General features: G+C 38.0%; 1 protein-coding gene across 1 annotated transcript in view; it reads right to left on the reverse strand.

Annotated features, from left to right (window-relative positions):
* LOC306994832 (monocarboxylate transporter 13) overlaps nt 1–4,269 on the reverse strand; it is a gene marked incomplete at its 5' end in the record, with an annotated part of 10,442 nt that extends 6,173 nt beyond the window's left edge. Inside the window, 2 exons of the mRNA XM_079605736.1 lie at nt 3,781–3,924; nt 4,068–4,269. Of these exons, the coding sequence (XP_079461862.1) occupies nt 3,781–3,924; nt 4,068–4,269 (346 nt within the window). The remainder of the gene's footprint in view (nt 1–3,780; nt 3,925–4,067) is intronic.
* Between the last annotated feature and the right edge of the window lie 7,898 nt (nt 4,270–12,167).

The raw sequence follows: 12,167 nt of genomic DNA on the forward strand, positions 1-12,167 counted from the left end.
GATCTATCTCCGCTCCTCAGTGAACCCAAACAAACAGAGGAACTAGAGGAAATGACTAGCAGTATGAGCACCATTTTCTCTAGTACATTAGAAACTGTTGCACCAATTAGATTAAAAAAGGTTAGAGAGAAAACTAAAGCACCATGGTACAACAGTGCTACGCATGTTATCAAGAGAGAAACTCGTAACTTAGAGCGCAAATGGAAACAAACTAATTTAGAGGTCTTTAGAATCGCGTGGAAAGACAGTATGTCACGTTATAAAAAGGCTCTAAAAGCAGCCAGGTCTGAGCATCTACGCAAACTAATAGAAAATAACCAAAACAATCCAAGGTTTTTATTTAACACCGTGGCTAGATTAACAAATAAACAGACATCACCTGAACAAAATATTCCGTTACATTTTAATAGTAATGATTTCATGAATTTCTTCACTGAGAAAATAGAAAGCATCAGAAACACAATTGTAAATGTACAATCTTTGACAGCGTCTTATGATTCTGCCTCAATTATCGCCCCTCAAGAACAACTACAGCGCTTTACAACTATAGGACAGGAAGAGCTAAATAAACTTATCACTGCATCTAAACCAACAACATGTTTATTAGATCCAATACCCACTAAACTACTGAAAGAAGTGTTACCTGTAGTGGAAGAGCCTCTTCTCAATATTATTAACTCGTCTCTATCTTTAGGACATGTTCCAAAAACATTCAAGCTGGCAGTTATAAAACCTCTTATTAAGAAACCACAATTAGATCCAAATAACCTAGCAAATTACAGACCCATTTCAAATCTTCCATTTATGTCTAAAATACTAGAAAAAGTTGTGTCCGCTCAATTGTGCTCTTTCTTGCAAGAAAACGATATCTATGAAAAGTTTCAGTCAGGATTCAGGCCACATCATAGCACAGAAACTGCGTTGGTTAAAATTACAAATGATTTACTTTTAGCTTCTGACCAAGGCTGTATCTCAATACTAGTTTTACTCGATCTTAGTGCTGCGTTTGACACTATAGATCATAAAATACTCTTAGATCGACTTCAAAATTACACTGGTGTTCAGGGACAGGCATTAAGCTGGTTTAGATCGTACCTATCAGACCGTTACCATTTTGTCCATTTAAATGGGGAAAAATCAAAGATAACATCAGTAAATTATGGAGTGCCACAGGGATCTGTATTAGGCCCCCTGCTATTCTCAATTTATATGCTGCCACTTGGTAATATTATAAGAAAACATGGAATAAGTTTCCACTGTTATGCTGATGACACTCAATTATATATTTCATCTAGACCAGATGATAACACTAAATTATCTAAAATGACAGAGTGTGTTAAAGATATAAAATATTGGATGACGTGTAATTTTCTTCTATTAAATTCAGATAAAACGGAGGTATTACTGATTGGTCCAAAAAACTGCCCACAAAACCTCTTACAATACAACCTTAATCTAGATGGACGTCCTGTTACTTTATCCTCTACAGTAAAAGACCTGGGTGTTATACTAGACCGCAACTTGTCTTTTGAAAATCATATTTCAAATGTCACAAGAACAGCCTTTTTCCACCTTAGAAACATTGCTAAGCTACGTAATATGCTATCAGTTTCTGATGCAGAAAAGTTAGTTCATGCATTCATGACCTCGAGACTAGATTACTGTAATGCTCTATTAGCTGGTTGTCCTGCATCCTCAGTAAACAAGCTACAGTTAGTCCAAAATGCAGCTGCTAGAGTTCTTACTAGGTCAAGAAAATATGATCATATAACACCAATTTTATCATCTCTACACTGGTTACCTATTAAGTTCCGTATCAATTACAAAGTATTGTTACTGACCTATAAAGCCCTAAATGGTTTAGCTCCTGTATATTTAAGAGATCTTCTATCGCCATATATTCCATCGCGCTCTTTAAGATCGCTAAATTCGAGGCTTCTGGTCGTACCTAGGATATCTAAGTCCACTAAAGGAGGGAGGGCGTTTTCACATCTAGCTCCTAAACTCTGGAATAGCCTTCCTGATACTGTCCGAGGCTCAGACTCGCTCTCCCAGTTTAAAACTAGATTAAAGACGCATCTCTTTAGCCAAGCATTCACATGATGCATCTCATACCTTTTATACTACAGTTAAATCAGATCAAATGCATTCGTATTAAGAACAGCAGCTACGCTAATTATTTCCCATCTGCCTTTTTTTGTTGTTATCTCGGGACGCCTGTCCCGAGATAACTCAAATAGAGTTTGTCAGCTCCAGTTAGTATCCAGCCTCTCATGGAGACTTCAGATGCCCCAACGCCTGTGATGAGACGACTCGACGCCTGTGAAGAGACGACCCAACGCCGGCGATATGTTATGCCCTAAATTTCATGATTAACTAACTGTATTTTTGTATGTATATTTTTGAAATGCATTTTCTGTAAAGCTGCTTTGAAACAATGTGTATTGTGAAAAGCGCTATACAAATAAACTTGAATTGAATTGAATTGAATTGAATTATTCGTTTTATTTAATAATTTGATCTTTTTATTTTTTAAATGGCACTTGCCATGTATTTCTTTCATACTGTAGAAGACTAAGTAAATACTGTGTACATCAAAGTTTGTTTCTAGATTAGTGTCTCTTAACCTCACCTAGTTTGTTTACAGACACAGCGTTTGAAATAGCACACTAGCCAACTACATCGGTCTATCATATAAATGGTATATATCTAAACATGGTAACAGAGCACAACATTCATCACATAAACAGTGGTGTACCCGAGTCTGACCATGACCTACTGCCATCATCCTCAGACAATCGTATAAGCCGAAACAGAAGGCATTGCATTGTGAAACAGCAGTGAACTGTCTATAGTTTGGTTTTTGGGTAATGTAAATGTGCATATTATGTACAGTTTGGATAATGCATGCATCTTAATTTTGCAGAATTAATACAACACTACACTCTTAGAAATAAAGGTTCAATGGGGTTCTACATAGAACCCTAAGAACCCTTTATGCCAAAAAGATTCCAGTGAGGTCTTAAATTATTGCATAAACCTTCCATGTTTAATGAGTCATTTCATTTTTTTTTGTGATAAAGTATGTTTAGCAGTAAATTCATAAAATTGAATTAATATTAAAAATGTATTTTTTTAAAAATCCATAAAATTATCCCATGATGGGAACCCCTAAAAGGTTCTAGAGTATATAAAAGCACCTGACGGAACCCTGTAAGGTTCTATATAGAATATTTTCTTCTAAGAGTGTATGATAGCATGTTGCCTTAATGTAATGTTAATGTTGCCACCGTTACACACTACAAGACTTTGCTCCGAAGTAGCGATTTGCAGTCTAGAGAAGAATAGTTGTCAAACGTCAGAGCCAGTCTGTATATATTTTGGGCAGAGATGACAGATTTAACAGAAAATCATGCAGTGTATGATGGGCACAGACTATAAATCCATTCTGTCGGAGGATATCAAACTAGATATAAAAACAAAACAATTTTAGAACACAAATGAGTTTCAACAGTTTTCATTTCACAAGGTTTATGTGTGTTGAGTGCGGAACGACTTTAAATAACTAAATGAGGTTCACATACTATCAGACTTTCGTGTAAAATGACCAGTTTTACTCAGCAAGTGCCTGGCGTTCAATCCGTTAAGATTTTTCAAGTTATGTAGTGTATTCACACGCTTCACCTTTACACACGCTAAACAGAGGATTATGAGCTTAAAATTCCAGCATTACATAATTATAACTAAACTAACGTTACATAAAGAGTAAACTAAACTTACCTTGCAGTACACCCACAGACAGATACATCCAAGGCAGACTGAGGCCCAAAGAGGCGATAATCATTCCTGAGGCAGCCAGAAGCCCTCCGACCATGATAACAGTGCGCTGGGACATGTGCATGCTGAGAGCACTGGCAAGAGGAGCTAAACAGAAAACACCTTTCACTATGCAGGTCTGGTGCTTACTAGGGTGTCTGTCATCATGCAATATCAGTTTAAAGAGTTTTTTTCTATAGTGGTTCTGAGACAATTTCTGTGGATAACAATAAGGGAAAAAAATGTCTCACCTCCCAGATGAAACACAGCAATGGTGGTTGAGGTAATCCATGAGGTAGTACTAGTAAGGACACTGTAGTGATTTTGGATTTCAAGGAAGAACAAGCCAAAGTTTTTGTGAACAGCAGCAGTGAGGCCCATGATGAAGAAGGCCGAGGTCACCACAACCCAGCCATAGCCTCCATCCGGTGGGGTGGACGAATACCTCTCCATGCTGAATCTGACAATCGCTTCCCACCTTCTGTAAAATAATTTTAAATCATTTCAACATAGGCGTATATTGACATTAAACTATTATAGTATGTATTCATATTGTATTTATTTTGACATTATCCATTTTGAGTTCAATTTTATCATATGCTTCTGTCCATTTTATTAGGTTATGTAATATTTCCAGTTAGCTTTAATTAATTTTTTCAGTTTTAGTCATTTTCATACTTCGACTTATTTCAGTTAGCTGCCAAGGCAAGATTTAAAATGTTCTTTTAATTCAGTTTTTTTTTAAGTTTAAGTTTTTCATTAATCAAAATTTCACTTCTAATTACCAGCTTACCAAAACAATTTAGTCTTCTTTTTTTATAATTTTTTTTTGGCCTAACAACAACCATACTGAGCGCGTCCATAAGATATTTGAACGTTTTGATATTTTTGTGGCCATTTCTTCATAAACCTATAAATGGCAAACGTGCTGCCAACATTCCCACACGGAGGGATAATGCATGACACTTGACAAATTAGCTAAAATAGGCGTATGCATTTAATTTAAAGTCCCTCTACTTGCATACTGATGTACATTGAGGTAATGATTCCTCAGTCACTAATCTTGTTTTTAAGTTAGGAGCTATAAATACCATTAAAGTGTTTTGCTAGCGAGCAGATCCGACAAACCGTTCTGTGATTATCCCTCAACATGCTGTAAGGTTGCTTGACCCCTGGTATATATACAATTTGAAAAATTCAACAAAATGACAAATTATTTGACAGAAATTATTTTAGAATGTTATGTGATGAATGCATCTTTGTCAGCACATCTGCAGCCCGTTCCACACAGTGTGTAATTTAGCATGTTGTAACAAAAAAAGAAAAGATTGCATTAAACTTTCACATTTCCTATAATCCATTGGATGGTCAGGGCGCCACAGCAGATGCACACAGCTCTTTCCATTCTGGTGGTTCTTGGCCTGGACTTGCGTCTTAGCAAATTCAGGCTCATTCCATTATTTCATATTGTCTATGTCCTCGGTCTCTATCTCCTTGTACTTTCACCCGTGCCCTGGAGAATGGTTTTGGCCAGCATGGAGAATCCGGTGGCGTGTCCATACCAATACAATTTTCTTCTTTTGACTGTTACCAGGAGTTCTTCATTTGGCCCAGTATGCAGTGTTGCATGCTTCCTTGTTGGTCACATGGTCCTTGTAGCTGATGCCCAGAATCCTTTGATTTTTCATATGTACTGTAGGAATAATCATATAAATTCTAGCTGCTAACACTTCTATCAACTCAGCACCAAGAAGAACAAGCAGTAACCAAGGCAGACCTAACAGGAACAATCGTTCACAGTGGAAATCTGTAGCAAGCGCCAAAAATCATAAGATTGTGTGCGTCAACAAATGACCCACAATGCCTGCTCCACTGCCCAGCCCTGCTGCGATCACGGACTAAGCCAATCCTTTATTGCCATTGACTCAGCACCAATAGCAGCAGGCAAACATACTCATGTTACAGTACGGTTCATGACAGCCGTGTCCTTGACTTGTTCCATCACCCATATTAGGCTACAGCTTGACGTATTAAAGAAGCTAAAACTGCCAGCAACCTCTAGTACAGAGCAGCCCGATGTCCTGCAATCCAAATAAAAAGCTGCTTACCACCTACTATGCCATTCATGTGACCATTGTCACCATTCAAAAACTCTTCCTTCCTCGCTGATAGAATCCTGTCCTAATCCGTTCAATTACTGCATGAATCTGGTAATGCAGACTGCTCCTGTATTATGAAATGGTCTATAGGTTTGGGTGTAAGAGTAAATACAGGCACTCCTGAGGTTTAACGGCAAAATCTCCATGTTTCATCATGCGTCTGCACTATTGTTGTGTACATCCAGCCTGTCAGGAACCTGTCTGCATCAGCATAGTTGCGGCATGTTGAGTCACTGTGTCAAATGTGAAAGCATAAAATTGTTTTTTTAGCGTTTCCATTGTTGATAAAAAAATGATGCAACAGTGACAATTAATTTTATGAGAAGTTATAATTTTAACATTTACAACAATAATTAAATCATGCAATAAACTGTTCTGCAGTAATTCACAATCTAGAGAATAACTGCCAATTTTCATTGCTAAATCACATAATGTAAACCATTCGTTTTGTATTAAATGCTCTGGAATTACACAACACTGTTGAAAAATAACAGGAAAAAAAAGCTCCATAAACAATATAACAGGACACAAAGCGAGTTAGTTTATCTTTTTGCGCAGTAGTGGACACATTAAAACCCACACTGACATACATTCAGACCAGTGTTCTTTTTACTACTAACCCAGCAAACACAATGTTACCCTAACTTTAGTATTTGGTGGGGGGAACCAAATAAAGTTTTTTTGTTTGGTTTTGTTTTTTGCAACCATAAAATAACATTTAATTGCAGGGATTATAATATTATAATAATTTGTTACATTCTGCATTCAAAGAGATTTATATGGAAGGGGACATCTCAACCACCACCATCCACCTGGATGATGTGACTGCTGCAGCCATATTGCGCCAGAACGTCCACCACACACCAGCTTATTGGTGGAGAGAAGACAATCAGTCTATGGGATGATTAGGAGGCCAATAGGAAAATTTGGCCAGAATGCCAGAGATACACCCCTACTCTTTTTCGAAGGATATCCTGGCATTTTTTATGCCCACATAAGAGTCAGGACCTCGGTTTAACGTCGCATCCGAAGGACGGTGATTTTTGACAGTATAGTGTTCCCATCACTATACTAGTGTGTTAACCCACACAGAACAGAGGGTCAGTACCCCCATCTGGCCTCACTAACACCTCAGTTTTACCAGTTTTACAGGAGGTCTCCCATCGGTTGTGACCAGGCTCAAACCTGCTTAGCTTGAGTGGGTAACCAGTCTTTGGCTACAGGGTGATAGCTGCAATAACCTAAAAATAACTCATACAGAACGTTCTCTAATGGTTATTTTTAGGTTATTATTTTATAACCATGTAAACTAACCTTCCAATTAAAACGTTGCAGACGTTTTTGTGTAATGACCTATACAGAGCTCTGAAATTAGTTTAGTACAGATTTAATCAAATGAAGTGGAAATAAGATCAATCCAACATGTTATAGCCTAATGATCATATCCAACTTTGTGTTAAGATTTCCAGGGTTTAACCAGGGTTAAGCATGTGAAAAGCACAGTAAAAAGCACATAAATCATAAATTTGTGGGTTTGTTTCTATCTTCATTTACTACGCGCACTAGCGTTATTTAAAAAATAACTAACACTACTGGAACTTCAAATGAGACGGGTTCTATGGTCAGATTAAACAAACAAAAAAAAAAAAAAAAAAAAAAAAACAGTTTTTTCGGCAGATAAAAAAAAATCTAAACCTGACATTCATAAATGAGCAATATCACACGATTAGCATACTGTCTATGGTAGCATACGAGTAGTTCGTTCTGGTTCTCGAATCTGATTGGCTGAGATCTAGTTATCCGACGGCATAAAATAACATTATTTATTGAACAACCTTTAAAGGTAGGGTAGGTAGGATTTATATAAAAACTTTTTACCAAATTTAATTAAACTTTCTATATATATCAATGCATAATTAAAATGTAAGTACTCTGATAAAAAGAGTATAAAAATCGAGTGACTCTAGACCGTTTAATCTTCATTAAACACAGCTCATTATTTCCATTCGGGACGAATCACAGGATTGGCTTGCGCGACTGTCACTCTCCGTCGCCATGACTACCGCCGCTATTACTGGCTCTGCCCACGTGCGCGCAGTCGCGCACCCGTTTTAAGGTGGGAGTGAATGGAATTAATGAGCTGTGTTTTATGAAGATTAAATATGTGTTTTATGAAGATTAAAGTCACTCGTTTTTTTTACTCTCTATTTCAGAGTCCTTGCATTTTAATTATGCATTGGTATATAAAGACAGTTTAAACAAATTTGAATAAAAGTTTTTTTTAGACAATTCTGACCTACCCTACCTTTAATTTAATGTTCACTTAATCTTTAATATGTGGCCACTTTTTTTTACGATAGATAGCATTTTAAGTTAATGCGGAGCGAGGGTTTAAACTTTTATTTTGAAATCGCGATAAAAAAGTTTATAAATTATAGCTGCTATTATGATTTTTTTTAATGTTTTAATATATCGTGCAACTTTAGAAAACGATGCTGTTCATGGATTTATTTCTTTTCGGTTCATGGATTCTCGTATGTGGAATAAATCCTCCATGATTAGGCTACTACAGCGTGGTAATGATTTCAGAGTAACAGTTAAGTTACGTTAAAGCGGTTAGGTGAACCTTCTAGTAGCCTAATGTTAGAATAACTTTAAAAAATAAAGAACGTTGGACACCAAAAAAAATGTTAGCTTGGAATACAGTTTTTATTCATATTTTAAATTCGTTTTTATTTTATTTTCCATTTTAATTAAAGTTTTAGTAGCCTACATTTGTTGTGCATTTTCGTCCTTTCGTTTTTTGGTCTATATTTATTCATTTGGATTTCAGTTTTAGTTATTTTACCACATCATGTTTAACTAAACGAAAATGAGAAATGTTTCACTGGCAATTAGCTGAAATAAAAATATGTAAAAGTTTTTTTTATATATCCTACATTCAGTTAACGTTTATTTTATTCAAATAACGAAAATGTTTTATGTTGAAATGTTTGATTCAGACAAGAGTAAATGAAGGTATTCAACTGAAAAATTAAACAAGAGTGTAGTCATGAATAGGTCGCGTTTAAGTTATAAGCCTACAGAAATTGTTTACAAAAAGAAACCCAAATATTCAATATTGTAGTAATAGTGAACAAGCGGTCCCCTATTCTTGTCCTATTGTATCTTATATTGTATATTCCAGAGTGTCTATGAAACTATGCTGATCGTTGCTGCTTTTTTTTTGCAAAAGAATTCTCCATAAAGGATTAATGATGTAGCCATGTCCTTGTACGTCAGCGTTTTGAAATAAAATCTTACACCAGAAATTACTTACACCAGAGGTGCGACCACACTCTTCTCCTCTCCTGTACTCGGTCAGGTCCTCTTCATGTTTTTCATCGCAGTCTGTGGCGGCAGTGTGTGATGCTGCCACTGATGTGAGCGGATCTCTATTTATAAACTCGCACGACGCTGGCCACACCCCTTTCAACCTTCTCCTCAACACGCTTCCATATGGCCATGGCAAGCCGTGTGAACATTTATTCAATTAAAGGGATAGTTCGGCCAAAAATGATATTATATGATTTACTCACCCTCAAGCCGGTCGAGATGCATATGTCAATCATTTTTCAGACGAACAGATTTTCAGTTATTTTAGAAAAAGTATTAAATCTTTCAGTGGTTATAATGTCAAGTTATGGGGTCCACGGTCCACCTCCTTCAAGTCCCAAAAATGCATGCATCCTTCACAAAAGTAATCCATCCGGCTTCAGGGGGATAAACGAAGGCCTTCTGAGGGTAATCCGTGCGGTTTTGTCGTAAAAATATACATATTTTAAACTTTATAAATGAAAATAACTGCTTCCGGCAACGGTCGATGCGCGTTCACGGGAGATGGTTGCCGGCGCATGGCGTAGGAAGCACCGTGACGTAGAACGAACGCGACAGCGCAGCCAGAGAGCAGTGCAAAACACAACTCGACTCGGGATTTCCGAACAAGAAAAAATGTAGGGGGGGATTTGATTTTGTCAGTCGGGAATTAATTGGATTGTTGTTGTTTGCTATTGTTGCAATCATTGTTGATCTCATGTGAGTGTCCTGCCCTCATGACAATAAACACTTGATCAGAGATGTCCTTGCAAGTGGGAGGCAGGGGCGCCCTAAGAAAACTAAAGGATCTGGGCTACAGCATTACGGTAGGCCCCCTACCCGCAGATAAAACTTTTTTTTTTTTAGCTTCCTGACAATTATTTATGTAGAAATGTATCTTTTCGAGAAGAAAACACTGTACTTACTCAAACATCAGTTCTCTATTTACCCTTGCATGAACGCCCCTACAGCAGTGATATATTCGTATTTGTAGCATTTATTTTTACACATTTTTTGGAATTTGATAATTTTCCACGGCACACATAGTTGGAAAACATTATTATGGGCATTATACGGAGGCTAATATGAAAAGAAAATGCCATCAAAACTTTTCTGACCAAAATGCGAGTTTACAGCTCCATGATATAAATAACATAAATTATGTAAAATATTTTAGCAGTAGATCAAAATAATCACATGGCATAAAAAAGTGGGCTATTTGGCGAAGAAAAAGTTTCCATTTTCAAGCCACCAAAACGCAGTTGTCGTGTAAATGAACGGTCAAAACGCATTAAAAGTCTTCTATTTTTAGTTGAAATTGTCGAGTAAATGGCCCCTGAAAGTATTCTCTAATTTTGACCAGAGTTCTTTTTCAATTGTCTCATTGAAATTTTATTCTGTGCTTCAGAATATATTTAACTTGTAAAATATGCTAAAAAAAATGCTCAAATTTAACAAACAAGCATTGGATTAATGCGGTCGTTCACGCGTCTTGAGATGACAACACGTGCCGTTATATTCGGACCTGTTCACATACTCGGACTGGGAATCATGCATTTGTATGGCAGCATTCTCAATGCCTAAATGAATCTTTAGCGGTCAGGCGAAACAGCTGTTACGTGCTACAACAAGTAGGAGCTCTCAGAAAACTCCTATTTTATAAGCTGCAATAACAAGCTCGATTGGGACATGAATGCTTTTTACAAGTTTAAATCACGTATATTGCGATGATTATGACATGGCGTGAACGGACCTAATATCAGTTATGTTCTTAGGAGACGACTGGACGCATGTCCCAAGACGCTTGAAGACACATGGCTCAAGATGCTGGAAGAAACTTACCTGCAAATCGTACTCGGTTACTAACGTAACCTCGGTTCTCTCTAGGAGAGGGAACGAGTACTGCGTCGATTAGCGACGCTACGGGAAAGATATTTCTTTTTCGAGATTGAAGCATAAAAATTAATCCTTAATTTTGTAAAATATGTAAAACGCTTTTCTGTAGCATACAACCTTAGGCAGAGCAATACCGCACGCCCATTGGCTGCTCTGCCAGAAAAGCACAGCCTATGCGAGGCCAGAGACGCTGACCAATGAGGGCGCTTCGCGCCCTTCTGCGTCATCTCCCGCCGAAACAGGCGTGGCCTAGGTCTATAAATACCAAGCATAGCTGCTTCCACTCCGATTTTCGTCACAGAAGCGACACAGCGTGGGCACGCACGGCATGAGACGCAGTACTCGTTCCCTCTCCTAGAGAGAACCGAGGTTACGTTAGTAACCGAGTACGTTCTCTTACGTAGAGTTCTCTCCTACTGCGTCGATTAGCGACGCTACGGGAACCCCTGTAAGACGCCGTGCGTGTTCTTGGACCGACACAGACACCCAAGGGCGCGCGCGCGCGCCCCGGCATACAAGCGCCTACACCAAGAGTATATAGGGAGAGCGGCTAGAATTAGCATCATCCCTTTATAATAGCGCCCCTAAGGGCATAATAACATATATATATAAATATTAGATATATATGGGGGGTAATAGCATGCTCATAGGACACATTGTCAGTGAGTGATGCTTAAAACATTTTAGTGACCTGGGCCGCCGTGCGGGGCAGGAACACCATACCTGGTCTTAGACCGAGAGCAGTTTAGCCTGCAACGCAGGAACCTCTAGGTTATAGAACCTTATAAATGTAGACGGGGAGGCCCAGCCTGCCGCCATACAAATATCTTGTAACGAGATTCCGCTATACCAAGCCCACGAAGAGGCCATGCCTCTCGTAGAATGTGCCCTGATGCCCAGAGGGCATTCCACACCTCCCGATGCGTAGGCTAGCGCAATGGC

This window comes from Phoxinus phoxinus (genome assembly GCF_949152265.1).
Source record: "Phoxinus phoxinus genome assembly, chromosome: 3".
NCBI classification, from domain to species: Eukaryota; Metazoa; Chordata; class Actinopteri; order Cypriniformes; family Leuciscidae; genus Phoxinus; species Phoxinus phoxinus.